The 19,975-nt window shown below is 42.9% G+C and overlaps 1 protein-coding gene across 5 annotated transcripts in view; it reads right to left on the reverse strand.

Annotated features, from left to right (window-relative positions):
* Nucleotides 1-370: 370 nt before the first annotated feature.
* PRICKLE1 (prickle planar cell polarity protein 1) overlaps nt 371-19,975 on the reverse strand; it is a 114,420-nt gene continuing 94,815 nt past the window's right edge. For 3 of the 5 annotated variants that reach the window (XM_044226999.1, XM_044226997.1, XM_044226998.1), the window contains 7 exons: nt 11,590-11,775; nt 9,723-9,836; nt 8,947-9,084; nt 8,139-8,342; nt 6,507-6,693; nt 4,704-5,567; nt 371-2,664 (listed from right to left, as the gene is read on the reverse strand). In XM_044226999.1, the coding sequence (XP_044082934.1) occupies nt 1,805-2,664; nt 4,704-5,567; nt 6,507-6,693; nt 8,139-8,342; nt 8,947-9,084; nt 9,723-9,836; nt 11,590-11,721 (2,499 nt within the window). In that variant the 5' untranslated portion in view covers nt 11,722-11,775 and the 3' untranslated portion in view covers nt 371-1,804. Of the gene's footprint in view, nt 2,665-4,703; nt 5,568-6,506; nt 6,694-8,138; nt 8,343-8,946; nt 9,085-9,722; nt 9,837-11,589; nt 11,776-14,466; nt 14,484-19,975 lie in introns of those variants that run through there. The other 2 variants (XM_044227001.1, XM_044227000.1) reach the window with 2 other exon arrangements.

Raw genomic sequence — 19,975 nt, forward strand, 5'->3', positions numbered from 1 at the left:
CCAGGGAAATTATAGAGTTGTTGAGTAGGTATGCTGTCACCTGTTGCATGCTTCTGAAGGAGCTCTGTCTAGCCCAGCTACAAAGCCTTGCCCTATCTAGGGATGGGTGTAGAGGATGCTGGATTGCTGGTCTAGCAACTGGATTCATGTCCTCCTTCCCCAAGGCCTAACATAGCTTTTCGCCATTCCACTAAATAATGGACAAGTTTGCCTCTATGCCTCAAGTCCTATTTCCCACCTATTAGTAGGGGCAAAAGATTATTGCAGGGATCAAATGTGGCCTGTTAACGGTAGAAGAATGGCAAAATAAATCATGCCAAAACAGACGAGCAAAATGGAAGTTACCTGGATATGTTTGCAAACATCTGTGTTCAGAAAGGTAGTTTGTTATTTATTAAGCATTTATTTAATACCTTCCTAAAGGTCCAAGATAACACTAGGACCTTGGGACTAAAACATATGTGCAAGTACGGCACATAACAAAATTATCAGCTCATTAGTTCAACTGCAAGATAATTTCCTCTCAAGACAGAACCTCATAAACTTGAAGTAGTCAGTTGGCACAGCATCCTCTGAAGGAAACACATAACCCAAAGGCCCAGTTTTCAAAATTTCTGTTCAAGACCAACAAATTAGCTAGAAGGGAGGGGTAAAAAGGAATAGCCTCTCTTCAAATAAATCTACAAAATCCTCTGCCCTATACAGCAGATCCTTGTAAGTTTTGGTCTCTTCCCAGGAAATAATCACCACTCTGTTGAAAATGGGAAAGGCACCCCCTACCATCCCCAAAAGGGAAAAAAACATTCACCCAAACAACTTCTACTTGTTTTTACCATATATTCCAGGGATATGTATGGGTTTGTTTTTACATTTATACAGTTTACATTGCTTGACCCATAAATAGCACTCGTAAGATTAATAGGGCCATAGTTTTAAAGAGTATTTACATTGCCCCACCATGCATACAGAGCCTTTTTAATATTGAAAAATCAAAAAATTTGAACTTTCCATCACTAGGCAATATAAATTTGACCATCTAAGCTTATAAACCCTGACTAAAATACAAGCAATCATTTCATCCATAAATGCTGTTTCTGGTTCCCCAACAAATCTAGCACTGCAGTGTAACAAATGTCTTGCAATTCAGGGATATAAAAATATCAGCTTTAAAATCTGAACTGTACATATGTACATTAATATTTGCACCGTTAAATTAGGAATACACTTAAGTCTATGAAATACTACATTATAAATAGCAATGTCTTTTTCAATCTGTAGCTGGAGCAAATACAATGCAATGTTTACCTGGCTAATTGAAAGGGGACGAGGTGGTCTTGTACGATGGGATGCACAGTATTGTGTGGGTCAGTGTGACTACGTGCATGCCGCACAACAAGACAGACTGATCAGGACCTGGGCCAACCTGGTGTAGACAAATGACAAACACTATCGCTTTACAAAGGTGGCGGAAGTTCTCCATTGTCTAAAATCAACACCCCCATCCAATCACCTCGGGACAGTTTCTGGAGGATTCTCTTGAGGACTGGAGACCAAAGCCGCTACATAGAACTGGAATGCACCCGACAGGCACAAGATGTCACATCAACCTGGCACCATCCAAGAAGGGCAAACTGGAGAAATCACACCTTCCAAATGTTAATCTGACACTGTAACAGCAGCAGGAGTCTCATTTACATGGGCAAAGCACTTTAAACTATTTTAGCAACTTTCCTATGGAAGAAAAAAGATATGATTCCAGATGGCTAATGGCAAAGTTTAAACATGATCTCCACAGCTTACTAGGTTAAGAAATAATACAGTTTTTGCCCTTGTGTCCCCTTTTCTTCTTGGATTTAGTTGTCCTCTGACCAAACTGAGGAGTGGGGAGTGCAGAAGTCGGGCTTGAAAGGTCATCTGTATAGTAGGCATATCTCTGGGGCCGGGGTTGAGGAATTGGTTGTCCAAGAAAATACCCTTCTTCTTCTGAGTCGGAGGAGGAGGAGGTGGAGGAACACCAGGAATCATCGTCCTCACCGTAGAGTCCCAGAAACCTGGGCAGTCCCGGGTTCTGCAGTGTGTAATCGGAGGTGGCGTGGGCATACTGTCCGTACAGATCAGCATTCTGGATGTACGCTTGGATCTCCCGGGCACTTTTATTCTGTATAAATTTCTCATAATTATCAGGGGTGTAAAGTCGCAGTCTGTCCTTGGGAGAGTATTTTCGTTCCGTAACAAGATTCAGAGCATTGTCAGAGCGGGACTTCCTACTTCTCCTGCGGCGATGGTGATGAGACCTGGATCCCCTCTCTTCGAAATGGTAGACCCGTCTTCGAGTCCTCTCGCTCATTGGAGGCTGCCGGATTTCGATGTTGTCATAGTTTCCGTTGTCGATGACATCATCCGAAAACTTGACCTGCTGTGGTCTGGACTGAGACTTGGATCTTCGAAGCACTGGCAGATGGACCGGTTTCTCCTCAGGCATGATTTTTTCTGTACACAACTCTGAACTTAGACTCTTTAAGGACTCCGCACTCCTGTGCAACATGGAGGAGTTTAAAGTCCCCATATTGCTCATTTTCTCACAATCCTCTGCCTCCATCTCCTCAAAGTTTTGCAGGGAATACAACGAGGGTCTCGGCTTGCTTTCTCCATCCACGGAAGCCCCTAGGAGAAAAGCCAAGACAGTTATTACAAACAAGCCACTTGAAGCATTTCAAAGAAAATTCTCCCAAATTTCAATATCTGACTAACACCCACAGGTAAGACTGACATGCATATATACGTAACTGAGGTGGTCGGACTTCTGTCGGTACAAGGGGCACAGCCTCTTACAAGCCCAGCTCTTTGGGAGCCAGACGATAGTTACAGCACCTGTCATTTGCAGCACAAATTTCAAAGCTTCATAAAAGTCTCATTAGTGTATGTAGAACATGACATGTAGAAGCTTCCGCCTCTTAATACATGAAAACCAGACTACTTCACCTGAACATCTCTCAAAGCAATCTTTCCCTTTGCCTCCACGGGGCCACACCGTTATGGTCCTTCTATACCTAGGTGAGAGGTCAGCACACCAGCACCAGGGCCGTGTTCAGCTCACAACCTATTTGGGGATAAAGTCTCATGGGAACACAGCCACACCTATTCTCTTACGCATCATCGGCCACTGCTTTCTGCAGAGCTGAGTGGCTGCAGCAGAGACCATGCGCTCCAACAAGTACGGTCTAGCCCTTTACCAGAAGTCGGCCGGCCCTGCACCTGGACCATCACGTCCAGCCTTCCCCCTTCACCTCTACGAACTATGCTACTTTCAGATTAATCGGACTTGAAAAAAGCTTTTCTCAAAATGGATAATGCTCTCCTTTTTTTTTTTTTTTAACAACGCCCAGGCAAGTTAAATGAATATTGCCCAGCCGGCAGTAAGGGACTCGGGCATGGTGCAGACTACTGTCCACTGGAGACCACGTAATTTCCTACTTTCTAGAGGAAGCCTATTTCTCAGCCTGTTATTGGCAAGGAATGTTTAGCCCTAACACTTTGTGTACCAAATGATGTCTGCTTTTGATACTACGTGTTAAAATACCTTCCACAGGTCCTGGCAAACAGGACATGCTGAGTGTCGTCCCACCCACATTCCTCAACTCCCCTTTGTTGTAGGCCTCGTCTTTGACAAGTCAACGGAAACCAGGAATGTAGCTCCCTTCTCCCTCCTTGCCAGGGTTAGGCCTGGCAAGGGGCAGCCACCAAAGCCTTTGCTGTATTACAGTACCATAACCTTCATGAGAAGACTGAAGTTGTTAGCTTGACTATAAAACGAGCCACAGCCTTTGCTAGCCATGGGCCAGTGATAGTTTTGTATCCAAAGACTTAATGCAAATGTGACACTCAGGAAGGTGGGTTCTAGGCTCAGTCTTGCCTTTAAAAACACATATCAAGGGGCGCCTGGGTGGCTCAGTGGGTTAAAGCCTCTGCCTTCGGCTCAGGTCATGATCCCAGGGTCCTGGCATCAAGCCCCGCATCAGGCTCTCTGCTCAGCAGGGAGCCTGCTTCCCTTCCTCTCTCTCTGTCTACCTGTGATCTCTGTCAAATAAATAAAATCTTTTAAAAAAATAAAAACACATGTCAATTTAGGCATTTAGTCTCCTGATAATTCAAGTTTCTTCATTTATAAAACTCAATAAGTAATATCCACTCTCCATAGCTCAGGATCATTGTTAAGGGTAAAATGTAGATAACTGATATGAATATGCTTTGGAAACAAAGTGAAGTTCTTTTATAATCTGGGTAAAAAACCATTCAGCTATTTTGAGCTATCTGTTGTCACAGGGCAATTCAGGAAAATATAAAAGATACTAGGAGCTTATAAAGGACACAGGCTGGTTTTAGTATCTTGAAATTCATATAGCACAATCCAAAGAGTACAGAATCTTTCAGACAAGATGCAGACTCCATTATCCAAATAAATCCATTTCCTCCTGTTTAAAATATGGACAATACCTATTCAAAAAGCTTATGTTAAAATGTCTACAGATGCACACACGTATGCACATGTTTGTTTTGTTAGTGTTCTGCATTTAAGGTAAACTTCCTCCTTCCCTTGGTCTGCAGTTTTAAATAACATAGTCCCTACTGCTGGACCGTAGTTTGCTGAATAAATTGTTTAGTGGTTCTTTTTTCCAAATACCCATAATCCCTAGATTACATACCTGTGATATTAGATAAAGCCAAAGAATCCATAGAATCTCGAACGCTTTGCTCTGGTTTCAAGTCTGACAAACACTCCAGGGAATCTTCATACCACTGTGTTTGCTCATGGTTATAGCCCGCAGCCGCGTGGTCCAGATCTAACTCCTGGAGCCTTCTGCTGCTTGCAGGGCCTGGGTGGCTGCCGTAAGCAGAATCACCCAGTCCGTCCTGTGACTGTGCCCAGTACATATCAGATTGGTATTTTTTACTTGCGAGGCTCTGGTTATTTTGCTTTAACTCGGTCTTGGTTTTAACCATGTTATCAGATATCCAATGCTCGCTGGCTCGAATATCTATCTCATTGGGCTGCTGCTGAAAGAGGCTTTTATCACCAAACTTGAGGAGGAGCTGCGTCATGTAATCTTCATGCTCAGCCCATTCTTCAGGGTCTTCTGGGGTTTCATGGTCCACTCTACCTTTCCAGAATTCTTCATTGACAAAACTTGCTCCCTGCCTAGAGAGACTCAGGTCATCCAACTTCCGAGAAAGGGTGTCCTCCGCATTGCCTGACAGGCCAGGAAACTTGTAGTTCAGAGCAGGGGACAAGAGAAGGGACTGTCTACACTGATCAGCTGACCGACTGCTTTTGCCCATCCGGACACTTCTTCTGGAGTCTCTAGACCGAGCGGACTGAAACGCAGAGTCAGAAGAATCAGAGGCGTGGACATCTTCACCAAGGCTGCATGTTTTTGAGCAGTAAATCTGGCCTTGTTTGGGAAGGAAGGGACATCCCAACAAAGAAGCTTTGCACTGGGCGCAAGAGAAGCAAGCTTCTGTGGCGTGCCAGTGCCGCCCGTCATAGGTCATCTGGGCGTGGTCCACCCCTGTTTTGGAAAAGGACAGAGGAGGAGATTACAGTTTGATCTCGAATTAAAGGAGGAAGAAATGGGCAGGACTGTTTGCATGAGGGAACTCAAAGGGTGATGGGAATGTTCTGTATCTGAAAGGGTTGTAGGTCACACAGGCACAGTTAATTCTTATTATGTGCAAACTGCATATTTTTGAATTGCCTATTTGCTAAAATTTATTTGTAACCCCGAAATCAACACTTGCAGGGCTTTCAAGGAATTTGCAGGCACATGCAGAACGACAAAAAATTAGAGCCAGCTGAGAAGCATGTTCTCAGCTAGGTCAAAGCAACATCTTGTCTTTTGTCTCAGCTCTTTAAACAACTGACATAGCCTGGGTCTGTTTTCTCTTTCTTCTAGTTTCTATTATCGTGTTTTCTTCACATGTTTGTGCTTTTTGTTAATTCTCCTGTTGAAAATGGCCCCCAGGCATAGTGCTGGATAGTGTTCCTAAGCCCAAGAAGGCTGGGCTATGTCTTCCAGAGAATATGTGTGTCCTAGAGAAGACTCATTCAGGCATGAGCTACGGTGCTACTGGCTGGGAAGTCAGTTTGAAAGAATCAACGTATATTAAATAAGATGCCTTCAAACAAAAACATACATTGAAAACAAGATTATATATTGATCAGCTGATGAAAATGTGACCAGAGGCTTGTGGGAACCCAACCCTGTATTTCTCCCAGGAACGATGGTTCTGTACTCAATAATTCAGGCAACTTTATAGAACACAACTATTACAAATACTGAGAACTGACTATATATCCATTTGTCAAAACGCAACAAACCAAAAGAGTTACGATCTGTACATTTCACTGATATAAGTTACAGTAAAAAAAAAAAAAAAAAAAAAGACTAGCCATTTGCAGACAGACTGCTGGGCATGTGACCGGGCAGGTAGGCTGGCTATGCACTCACCGATATGCTCCCCACAGGCCTCACAGTACTCCGCGTACAGAGACTCGAAGCAGCCGCAGCAGAACGGGCGTCCGTCCTTCATTATGTACCTCTGTCCTCCCAGGACGGTCTCGCACTCAAGGCAGCAGAAGTGTTTCATGTGCCAGTGGCGACCCTCGGCTTCTGTGCACTCATCAGCAAAAATTATCTTTAAAAAGGAACAGGAAGGAAGAAAACCTTAGCGAGGTATTCTAACTGTATGTTTTCTGGGCAACTGACAGATGGCAGCTCTTCAACAAGTCACTTAGCTCACCTTGTTTCTTACAGCCTCAAGCATAAATCTAACTCAATTTAGATACAAAGCAAGAGCAGAAATTGAAAATGATGAAAAAGAAAAACTCAGTGACTGCTTAACCTAACAAACATTGATTTCTACACTAGGTAGAATTCATCTGGTCATATTTTTGCCCTCCAATCACACTTCGATGGCATAATCTTGCAAAGAATATGTTAGCATTGAAATAATTTAGTGTTCTGTATTTTAATAGAAAACTCATTTAAAAAGTCTGTAGAATCACCAGTTTCAGCTATCCAGATGCTGCACTGTGTGAACAGCACTTATAGATAATGCTTCATTCGACCTGATGGTCATCTCCGGATTAGAGACTATTTTCTTTAATTTTGGTTTCAAAAAATTGAAGATTTGAGAGAGTGAGAGAGAGCACAAGCATGGGGTGGAGGGTCGGGGGTAGGGGGTCGGGTGGGAGAGTCTTAAGCAAACTCCACAGGGACCCGATGTAGGGATTGATCTCATGACCCTGACCACCATGACCTGAGCTGAAACCAAAAGTCAGATGCTTAACTGAGACACCCAGGTGCCCCTCAAAAACATTTCAGATAGCACAGTACTAAAAAAAAAAAAAAGAAAAAGAAACTTAAAAAAATAAATGTATAAAAGTAAACACTAAAAGTTTACAGTCACTGATTAAAGGAGACTGAGGAGAGAATGCAATGAGGTACCTAAGATTGGATCTTGGGCTAGAAAAGAGACATTAGCAGAGAAACTGGAAATCTAAAGTCTGAAGTTTAGTTAATGGTATTAGACCAATGTTAATTTCTTAGTTTTGATGCATATATCATCATGTTAACAGTAGGGAAAGCTGAAGGGAGGGTCTACAGAACTCTCTGTCATCTTTCTAACTCTTCCATAAATCTAAAATGACTTTAAAACAAAAAGCTTAAAAACAAAATTCCTTTCACACCACCACCCCTTTCCACATGCCAGGGGTAATCGCTGTTAACTGAGTGTATGTCTTTCCACACTATTTCTGTGTGTATACAGATATGTACAGAATCTATTTCTCCCTTTATTTAACAAAAAGAAGATTATCTACCACACACTCTACTTGCAACTTGTTTTTCTCCTCTCACAATCCATCAAGGACATTCTACTTATCAATGCTCGAAGACGCCCGCTGCCTTCTCTTTATTAGCTACATATTATTCCATTATATGAATATATAAGGTTATCTTAAAAATAAACAGCAAAAGCAGGACATATTTTATTTTGCTTAGATGTGAACAGTGGAATGTTGGCTTACTAGAAGCTCATTTTTTCCAGTGTTAAGGGATAAACTTTTTTTTTTTTTTTACCTCATCACATGCTGAACACCGTGGTTTGAGCAGTTCAGCATGGTGCCTGCCACAGTGAATTTTTCCATCCTGGTAAAAATAGATGAGGTCGACCAGTAGCTCGTTACAGGTGAAGCAGACAAAACAGGAAGGGTGCCAGCACACTCCAGGGCCCGCGCGAGAGGCAAACACTGCAATTTCACCTCCGTTTATCTTCAACCCACACTAAAAACAAAAGGAGTTGGAATTGGGATGATCCTTCTTTGATGACTGGATTCTCAGTCTTTCCCACTTGACACTAAATCCCATTTTGTCAAGAAAGCTTTTATTTTTGCCCCCTCCTGTTGGTGATTAAATAGCTCTTTAATGCTGGATTATTTCTGATTCTCAGCTGGAACAAACATGCCTCAGATACATCTGCCACACTAGACTGTTTCGAGGAATGTTTTCACCCAACTTCCATTAAGTCGCTTTTCTGAGCCAGCCTCTCACAGGATACATTCCCTGCTCTGAGCCAGTGCCCGTCTGAAGGTCTTCATTAGGCTTCTGTAGTTCTGAACGCTAGGTGTGCCCCTGCACCTCCCTCCATGTCGAGATCCTAGAAAGGCAGGATGTCACCCGATGTTTACGTAAGGCCAGACAGACTCCCCCCGTTACGTATACACAGCAGCGTGGAATTATAAACACGAACATCCACTTAATAAAAAGCTAGGCTGCCTTTTATTTTGGGGAGGCTTTGGAGGCCCATGCCTGTGCTAGCCCTGTCACCTACCCCCAAGCTCACTCTGTCCACATCACTCCCACGCACTCCTCATCCCGGGAGGGCTACCTGCTCACACACGGCATGCATCACTGCTCTGGACAAAAGCTTGATCGTTCCTCTTCCAAGTGCTTCTTTCTTCCGTTGAGCACTGAACACCTGCAGTTCTTTTTTTTCCTCCTCGCTCAGAGACTGGCAATACCGCACCTTCGGAGACAGGAAAACAAGCCCCACACTGGAGCGCACGGTCCCCCTTGCCAATTCATTTCCAGAGTTTGAGTTTCAGGAAAAAGCAAGGTGAACTGCCGTGTCCCGTGAATCCCCAATTTAAAAATGGTACCACACCTTTATAAGGACACCCAATCTTGCAGCTCTCTAGCAAAAGGGGAAGTACAATGTGAAGGAACTAGCTTTTAAAAAAACAGGGAATGTTTACATTTTTATCACAGACACTTAAAAAAAGTAAGACATTAACCTTTCTACAAAAGGTTTAAACTTATTACTTGCCACACACACTCCACATTCTACAGGAACCCAACTGCAGGCCTGGACTATCAGAAAGCCAGGACTCTGGATGAAAGGGCAGGGAAATCCCAAGAATTTGTAGGCTCCTGATAAGTGGTGGGTGGCTGCAAACACTATAAAAACCAACTTGTTGTTAAGTTTATTGCACTGACACTCTTTTCTCTCTTAAAGAATGGAAAGCTGTAGCCTGAAGCCAAATTTTAACTGAAGAAAGGCCAAAGAGCCCTAGCCAATGAGGAGGTAGAGTTTATGAGAGGCATCTCAATGTTTAGGGTGTCTTTTTTTTTTTTTTTTAATTAGCCTTCTTCCTGTCATTTTACCTCATTATCATGTGGTGGCAACTGGTACAAAAGCTGTTTAATTCGATGTTTCTCTCCAGGACTGTTAACGTAAGGAACCTTTTCCTCTGGTAAACACGCGAAATAGAGCTGGATCTGAGGAAGAGATGGAAAGAAAGACATCAGCATACAGGAAGGGAACATCTTAGTTTATATTCCATCTTTAAAAGTTACCTTTCCCTTCAGCTACAGGGCTTGGCCTCTTACAGCTAATGAGAAGACCAGCTGAGCCAACGCAGAGAGCTGCAAGCCTTCGAACAGCCAGCCCCCAGCTGCTAAATTGCTCTTCAGGAATGTAATTTGTAGTGACAATTAGGAGCATCATAAATGATGCACCATACAATGTGCACAGTTAATGCTACTATTCCTCAGCCAGTCTCCCAAGGGTCAGCCAAGAAACAGTGCAGGGGAATGCCGCCGATGACCACACAGGCTGTGTGACACTGTCCCAAACCCAGCCACTCCACAAGCACGCTGCATCTGCTCTCTGAATGTTACACGTTACAAAGACAAAAGCTGGTTTGTTAAACTTTGTCAACTCTCCCTTATCAGGTTCTCCCAAGCATCAGCTTTCTTTGCTTCCCTGGGTGTTATTTCTAAATACCTGAAGTCCATTTCCCTACGGAAACTGGAGGGGAGCCACACTGAGCTGTACTTGGGTCACTCTGAGAGGAGGACTCAATTTTTGTTCGGGGTTTTTATTTTCTGTTGTATTTAAGGAATTAAGTGTTAATTCCAAAAGCTGGAAGAGGGGGTTTTCTCCTAGTGAGCAGTTTGTCAAAATACAGCTTTCCTAACCCGGGGGCCAGCCCGCTGCCCTCTCTCCCCATTGTATCGGCCACAGAAGCCTTTCCAGTTAGAAGGACCCACGGAGCAGCAGCTACATCAGCACGGGGCAGGCCCAGCGTGAATCAGGAGCCGCGATTCTCAGAAGAGTTCCTCACCATAAGTCAGGAGCAACCACACACCCAACCTGCACCTGTTACTTCAAAACTATGGCTTCACCCTTATAAGAGTATCTGTCACCATCAGTGTTTAATAAGCTCATCATTATAAGGCTATCGAGAAAAGAAAAATATGCATACACTTAAAAAAATGTGCAACACAGTGTGAAGTGGGGGGGGAGGGGGCAGCTAATTTTGTGCATTGTCTGTATTGTTATTTTATGTGTCAGGTTATCAAAGATCCAATGTCTAAGCAGTAATACTTCAGATGGTTTCTTACAGCTCTGTATTTCTTCTGTTCCAAAGCAAAAGCGCAGCTGAGAACATGGAAATGTTCCTCTTTCATTACCTTTCTGTTGTTACTGTTTTTTCAAAGGTTAAGTTCCTCTCATTCTCCGAATATACATGTCAGACAGCCACGTAACAAATGCATGACCAGCGCTCTGGAGGTCATTCATGAGCAAAAATAGCATAACTGGAGGGCTTCTGGATTCAGGAGTCCAAAGGACTGAAAACTTTCATCAAGAAATTAAGGATGATGGGGCGCCTGGGTGGCTCAGTGGGTTAAAGCCTCTGACTTTGGCTTGGGTCACGATCCCAGGGGGATCGAACCCTGCATCGGGCTCTCTGCTCAGCGGGGAGCCTGCTTCCTCCTCTCTGCCTGCCTCTCTGCCTACTTGTGATCTCTGTCAAATAAATAAATAAAATCTTAAAAAAAAAAAAAAAGAAATTAAGGATGATCTTGAAAGGCAAAAATTTATACTACCCAAAGAGTATGTAAGGACTGAGACGGGTAGCATGTCAGTGTGTATGTATGTATGTATATATATAATTTTTTTTAAAGCAATTCTTAAAAGTCTTATATCCCCTTGGAAAACAGAACACACAGGACAAGCAGTTCTCACCTGCTCTGGTCTGAGGCCTGGGGGCACCCAGGCATACTCCTCCAACGCGCAGCCAGAGTCATCGTCCGACGTGGAGCTCCTCTGACACCCAAAGGCGAGTTTGCTCATTTTGGGCTCCATCTCCAAAGGCATAAGAATCAAGTGAAGAGGCCGGTTTCTCAGTCACAGGACATCAAACAATGGCTGCTGTGGACACACAAGAAAAAACAAATTAAAACCCAAAGGCACTATTCTTACCCTCCAAGAACTTTTACTGAATGTTGTTTAAACACAGCTGGGCCTAGAGAAAGTAACCGAATTACTGGTGTCACCACCCTCACAACACTCAGGCCCACTGAAACTTAAAATCTAGGGCCACAATTTAAGGGGTACCTGGGTGGCTCAGTGGTTAAGCCTCTGCCTTCGGCTCAGGTCATGATCTCAGGGTCCTGGGATCGAGTCCCGCATCGGGCTCTCTGCTCAGCAGGGAGCCTGCTCCCCCCCCACCCCCGCCTGCCTCTCTGCCTACTTGTGATCTCTGTCTGTCAAATAAATAAATAAAAAATCTTGAAAAAAAAAAAAAATCTAGGGCCACAATTTGGAAACAGCCCCCTTCACGACTCAGCATTTCAGAAAATGCTCCCCAAACTAGCTTAGTTCCAGTTGCCTTTAAAAAGTGCCTCTAGGAGCGCCTGAGTGGCTCAGTGGGTTAAAGCCTCTGCCTTCGGCTCAGGTCATGATCCCAGTGTCCTGGGATCAAGCCCCGCATCGGGCTCTCTGCTCAACGGGGAGCCTGCTTCCTCTCTCTCTCTCTGCCTGCCTCTCTGCCTACGTGTGATCTCTATCATATAAATAAATAAAACCTTTTAAATTAAAAAAAAATTTTTAAAAAATAAAAAAAATAAAAAGTGCTTCTAACACACTATTCATTAGAAATGTTCTCAAGAAAACGGCTTTGCTGACTGTCTAACTTTCCCACAAATGAAATCCTTGTGAAGTCCTAGGAGTCGAAGAAAGAAGTGTGAGGGCCTGCACCTCTCCCTGCCTCGCCCGCGCTGTGGGCCATGAAAAATGGCTCCAGAGAACGCCACCCCACTTGCCGGGTTTCTAGTCAGTGTTCTCAAGAGGCACCGCTCCGTGTGCAGAATGGGTCCATGGGGGCAGACCGCTTGGGTTTCCGGGTTCTGATCAAGTTTCAAGAGACAGCAAAATGAGTTTACTCAATGAGTGGAAAGAGCAGTTAAATCCTTCTATAGTACGTTCAATCCAAAGCCTTCACTATCAATGGGCTAGAGTCAGCCAAATAGTTCATTAATGAGTTCCTTCAACAGAAGGTACTGAATCCAAGCACAAGGCAAAAATAAAATCCAGTGAGGTGCCCATTAGTGTTGAACTGCATTACTACCAGGCACTCACTGAAAAATTACACAGTACCTACCATGTGTCTGACATGCTAGCAGCCAGCTCCTGGGCAATGTAACCTAGTTCTGGATGAACAGTCTTCCTCAGAGGGAAGGGCTGTAAAAGGTGTCAACACAAGTGTCCCTGCCCGAGAGCCCAGGAACTGTGTTAGCAGCACTGAAGTTCCTTGTTAAGTGTCTTCTGATTCTTAACGTCCTCCCTCATCCCAAGGCACCAAGGAAAAAAGAGACACAAGACTTTCAGAATCAGCTTTCAGAACGCAACTTTATACCTGCCCCTTTCCCCTCACGAGAAAAAGTATACATGATTAGTTTGACCCCGGTTTAAAGAAAACAAGGCTGCAGGAAGGGAAGTGACTTGCCCAAGGTCACACAGCTAAAAGCCAGAGTGCAGTCTAACTCCTCAGACTTCCAAAAGTTGTTCTGCCTTAAAAAATTCTCTCACCTGCTGAAACGAGTAGGAAAGGCAGTGAAGCCTGAGACCAAGCCCTTTTTCATCTACTATGTCAAACGCAACTCTACTTACAGTACCAGAATGTGTTACCTATCACAACCTGATTATTAAAACATATGGTTCCCCTTTTATAAGTTAAAGGACGTAAGAAATTAAACTTGTAATAGTCAACAAATGGAAGGCCAAACACCCAATGCCCACAATCTTTAGTAGAAGAAGGAGCGATGTCACACGGTAGTTAGATATGATTCCAACTAAAGATTTAACTCCTTCATGCTGAACAAAAAGTAAAGATGACCTCATTTCCTCCACTATCACTGGGAGGTTATGATCTTTTAAATAAGTCGTCATTTCACACAGGTGCAATTCATTCCCATCTTGACTTAAGAAAGGCTCTCTAAACTAAGGCACATTCCTTAGTCCTCAGTAAAAAGGGATGTGTTAATGAAAGTCAGAAAATTTCTTGGATCTAGTCTTTCCCTTTTGTTTTAGAAAAAGCAACTCCCACATGTCAAAAGAAGAGAACTAGAGTTTAAGAACTTAATTAGTAACCCAAAAACCCCACCAGGAGAGAAGGAGGGCCGGACTTCAATGTAATTTTAACCTGAATCTTGAAATATGTTCATTTGGTCCTTGCCAAACCTGGCTGAGGAAGGAGACACTACAGTACCTGTTCTGCAGAAACTTACGAAGAACATAGATTTTAAGATTTTTAAAATTTTTTTATTTGACAGAATGAGATCACAAGTAGGCAGAGAGGCAGGCAGAGAGAGAGGGGAGGGGAAGCAGGCTCCCTGCTGAGCAGAGAGCCCGATGCGGGGCTCGATCCCAGGACCCTGTGATCATGACCTGAGCCAAAGGCAGAGGCCTTAACCCACTGAGCCACCCAGGCACCCCACGAAGAACACAGATTTTAAATAGAACCTAAAAATTAAATGTCACCATATTATAAAACAAGAAAAAACACCACAAATTAAGACAAAATCATGGATTTTTCCAAACTAGCACAAAGATGCAGATTACCAAAGATCTGAATCCCTTTTACAGCTGTATTCCTTAGCTGTATTCCTTGATTAGCCTTTTGAAAAAAAAAAAAGTACAATTACTCTCCTAATCAAGGTAAATCAACATGAGCACTAGATGACACAGTCTACCTCCTCCCAATCACCTAGAGGGCTGGCCACGCTTCAAGCCTGCCCTCCCCATATTCATCCCAGCCTCTCCACAGTCTACACGGAGGACTGCTGTCCACTAACAACATGAAGGGTCCAACTGGAGGAACGTAAGAGACAAAGTCCTTGTTATCCCAGGCAAGGTTCCTGGATTCATCTGTTGGTGCTCTGACAGCTACCTTACTCCTCTGTGCCCGGCCTGGCACGATTTGTGTTCTGATGTTTAATCCCCGTATCAAGCAGCCCGAAGAGGGTGTATCTCGATTCACAGAGAGGGGAAACTGAGCCCACAACGATCTGCCACAGGACAACTGTCTGAAGGTCAGTTAACAAGCAGTGGCCTTAGAACTGGCCTGTGATCTTAAACCCTTACCCATCGCTACCTCCTAAGGTGGAACCCGATAGGACAAGTTCCCTTTTTTGCCACCATCTTAGCCGTGTGCCTGCGCCACAGCCGTGACACATGACGGATCGTGGGGGGACAGGCCGCATGGCCCAGAGCAGGCAAAGTGAGCACACAGGCAAGAAGGATTATAAAAATTCAACGGCCGGCCCCATGAGCTGTTGATTCAGAATCTGTTCTCCGGAGAAGGCCTTTGTTTGCTTTGTATCAGGAGACAGTAACTTAAAATGACAAAACATTCCATTCGTTAGCAAGGTCTCAGAGAGGACAAAAAAAAAAAAAAAAAATTAGAAAAAGAAAAGTGACACAGCATGACCTTCACTCACCAGGCTGTAGTGAGAGACACTACATTGCCACTAGCTGCTACTTCTTTACTTGAGAACACACAAATTTGAATACGGCTTTTTCTTTTCTGTTTAAAAATGACTTGTCCAGAGACCCTCAGATTCTTGAGTGTATCATCATCTTGTACTGCGTCATAGGAAAGCAGGTGACTGCTTAGCATGGTTCCTGCATTTTTTTAAATGTTAAAGTTATAAAAATGATAAACTTGCCCCCACCACTAACTCTTACTCTAGGCATGTACACTACTGTAGGGTATGTGCTTTGACGACACGACGAGAGGGGAACCTGGACATTACTTATGCTCTGGGTCATGAGTAGGGGCTTCCTGGTGACACGTGAATGCGGTTATGTCTCATCTGCCAAAATTCCCCCTATTAGACCAAACACGAAACCAGGAATTGGATCTAACAGAGAAACATCATTAAATTTCATTTCTAGGCCTTGTCATTTTAGGTTGGTCACGTGATGTAAGGACCCAAATCAGATATACAAATGAACTGGATTATAATGGGAATAGAGCTGCTCAGAGCTGGGATTATGACAGAGAAACTTTCTCAAGATTTGTTTTTTTCGCAGACCCACACTTAGATGCACAAGAGTGGCCCTGTCCTGTGCCCCGTCCTTTATTAATTTTGTACTTTATTTTTGTGAATTTGTATTTTGATGTAATTTCAAATTTCAGAAAAGATGGGAGAGTAAGGGACTCCTATGGAGCTTTCACCCAGACTCATCAACTGTTTACATATTGCTTCATTCCTTTTATCATCTTCCTCCTCCTCATGATCACAAACACTACACATGATTTTATGGGAACCATTTGGGAGTGTGTATTTTTATATTCTCTTACCTAACCTAGCTAAACTAAACATGGTATTTTAAAAATATTTATTAAAAAAAAAAAAAAACCTGTGGGCAAGACACCATGTTAGATGCTCTAAATAAATAGAATAAAAAGCCAAAATAGCTTAGTATTCTGTGGTTATTGTGAGGCAGGTTTACTTCCTGTTCTTGAAATGCTGTAATTTAACTGAATGAACTTAATCATATGTGAATGACATGTAAGAACCAATTCTGTGCTAGGTTTGCCCCTCCTTGGGAAATGAATCAGTAGAGGCCCCACCTCGCCAATGTCTCTTTGTAATTCTGGATGTTAAGAAGTCTCATCATGCAGGGAAAAAAGTAAAACAGTTTTCAGGAATGGGTCTATTTAGGTTTCAGAGTCCGAGCCTTAAGGAAACGTGCAGAGGAAGCGGCACCTTTAAGAGCTACCGGCATAGTCAAAGATGTCACCGAGGTCAGCGCAGCGCGCAGGAATCTGAACCAAATCAGAACAGGTTAGGAGGTCCTTGCAGACACAATTTGAAGAGAAGACTAAAAGCCAGTTAGAAGAATCTAGGAGAGAAATGAATGGCAGAAGAAAAGAGCATGGACACAAGGAAAGGGAGAAAGAAGCCTGAGATTGGACAGAGAGAAATGAGATACTTTTTTCTTAGAAAGACAAGGATTATCCTGGGGGTGCTCCGCGCAGCCAAACAGACGGTGGAAGAGTTTCATTTCCCTCCTTTATCCCTTTTCTCCCTCTTTCCTTCAAAACAGTTAAACAGCTACTTCTCACCATGTAAAAAGACTCAAAGACAAACAGCTTGCAGGTGTAGGACTTCTCAATCATCATATAATTGTCAAGAGAACATCTGACCCAAGGGCTAGAGCAATACTTAGGGAATAGGATCTGGGGCTTCAGCATTCAGTAAACTCAGCCCTGAAGCCTTCAGACCTCTCCCAAGTCAGAGATCATGAGGTCTTATCTTACGGCAACTATTTTTCTTTCGAAGATAGTATAAGTATGGGAAAGTTTTTTTGTTTGTTTGTTTTTTAAGATTTTTTATTTATTTAACAGAGAGAGAGATCACAAGCAGGCAGAGAGACAGACAGAGAGAGAGGGGGAAGCAGACTCCTTGCCGAGCAGAGAGCCGGATGCGGGACTCGATCCTAAGACCCTGAGATCATGACCTAAGCCGAAGGCAGAGGCTTAATCCACTGAGCCACCCAGGTGCCCCAGTATGGGAAAGTTTGGAAGAAAGGAACTGCATGAATATAAAGAATTAGTTAGTATCGACATGTGTCAGTTGGCATTATTACTTCCACTGTTAAATAGTGGGAACATTTTCTTGAAGCTGATCAGCAACATCCAGAATAAGAACAACTGTTTATTAACAAAACAAGGTTGACATGTGAATTTCATCTTCTTTTTGAGGTCAGGAGGTTGTCTAACCTTTTGAAGGGCAAACAATTTTGACAAACTATTAGCCTCCATTCCCAGATCTCTTAGAATCAGCTTCTAACCAGTCCCTCCATAAAATCTCCAGTACGAGCTTGTGTGCATGTGTGTGAGCCCACACCCACCCAGAGACACACATGGTGCGTAAGGGTCTACACACCAGGGTATTTCCAGGTGTCTTAGGCAAAGCAACAATTGTGAGAACCCAATATATGACTGGCTATAAGCTGATCCTTGTCAACTTGTCAGAACATGGCCTTATTTATCCAACACCGTGATGTAAGGAGGAGTTCCTCATGAAATTTACTTCCAGATTAATTTATTCCATTTATTCATTCATCCCCATAGTTAAAGGCCATTACTGAACGATTCCAGGAAATACAAAAAAGAGGCAATTGAATTTATTCAATTACACACTAGAACTTAAAAAAAAAAAAAATGTATCCATGATGACAAGAGTATTTCCAAATTCTGTTATACAATTCCTTGCTTTCTTGAGTGGTGCTATGTGTGTACTGTATGTGATTTAGCCTTTGGCTGATAATTTGCTTTCATCCTCAGTAGAAAGTGAACAGTAGAAAGAACACAGGCTTCAGGAATCTAATCCAGCCATCCAGCTGGGTGTGACCTGGGAACGGAATTCCTCCACTAGAAAGTAAGGTTAGAGCTCTCTTTCAATGAAAAGCTTCTGTCTGGAATCACATGGCCCCACACTCATGGATTTAAGATGGCTGACAAACTTTTTATATGTTTTTCCCTCCCTACTGTCATGACTGATTTTTTAATTCCTGCTGCTTATTAAGTAAGTAGCCTTTTCTCTTTGCCCACAACCAGCAACCTCCAAATCTTTTAATTTGTTTTATGTTCTGCAAATTAGGCAACTACAATTTGAAAAAATTTGTTTAAAAGTATACAGAGTATACAGAATCGCTTCTCGGCCTTTTGGCTAAGATCAAGGGTAAAAGTATATAGAATCATTATGCTATGAACAAAGGCTTACACATTCCTTCTGTGAGTACAGTAATCACTGGTTAAATAAGATAACGTACAATATGTGAAGGTATTTTGCAAATTAAAAGCAGCTTTATTATTTTGCTATGCTATTCTGGTCATTTAAGAATCACTTACTTTCTGCTGTGCTATAGGCTGCATCCAGGACAGCTAAGGATTACTATTTTGATTGACCTTGCCGTATACCTTGCCATAAATGAGCCTTTACTATTTTTCCCTACAAAGCTTAGTAAGTCAGCACAGTATATGAAGGTCCAGAGGCAGAGAAGAGTCAAGAGTTTCGCTGGAAGACAGAAGCAACAACAGAAGGCAACAGGAGCACCGAATGCCATTGTCAAGAATTAGACACATCAGGCAGGAGACTTTGTGCTTAACTCTCATAAGGTGACAGGAAGAGACAAAGGGCATGTGAACAGAGTGCCACCGATGGTCTCAAAGAGAATTAATACAACAGGGATGGTCAGGAAATAGAACAGGAACCTAGGAGGGCCCTTTTAGTCCACTCCTATTAAGAGAGCCTAAACATGGTGGCTTGGGGAGATAAAGTAAAAGGAACCAACAGGAAAGGGGGAAACTGGGTCAAAGACAGTCTTGAGTCTTATGTGACTGAAAGACGATGCACTAAAATGGAAATACGACATAGGCAAGTCAGAGGGGAATAAGGATTAAAGAGAGGGGAATAAGGATTAAAGGGGGTTGAGAAGAAGGAGTTCAATCAGATACATAACTGACATTATAACTATACATCAGTTCTGGTCTGGTTCCCATTATTAATCATTTTCTTGGACAAAGTCACCAAGCCAAATCAAAATCATGCAAATAGAAAACAATAATTTTCAGTGCCTGCCATTGAACATGAAGTCCAAGGTCATACCCCTAATTAAAAATACTTTCTCCAAATTCCACGCTAGTTCCTACGGGAAGATTACTGTGGCATTGCAGGATCCCTATGAAAAGGTACTTCTTGTGTGAACCTGCCCAGGGAAGTCAGAAATCCTTTGATCACCAAAACCCAGGAGAGATACCGATTTGTGAAGTCAGTTGGGCTAACATTCTCTAGGGGTCCCCTGCTGCTAAGCGTCATTCTGTGGGCCACAAACTGCTTAACAACTTCTTTGTTAAACTGCTTGTTAACAAGGCCTTAGCACACAGAAGATGCAGATCACACATACCCATTCAAGAGCTACTCTAACTCTGTCAGGCTAAATATGCAGGTGAATTAAATTTAACCACAGACTAACTTGTCAATACAAAATCCTGTAACACTTCTATTCTTCACAACACACAACACATACAACCCTATGGATATAGGTATTTTTTTTA

The sequence above is a fragment of the Neovison vison genome, chromosome 12 (genome assembly GCF_020171115.1).
Source record: "Neovison vison isolate M4711 chromosome 12, ASM_NN_V1, whole genome shotgun sequence".
NCBI lineage: Eukaryota > Metazoa > Chordata > Mammalia > Carnivora > Mustelidae > Neogale > Neogale vison.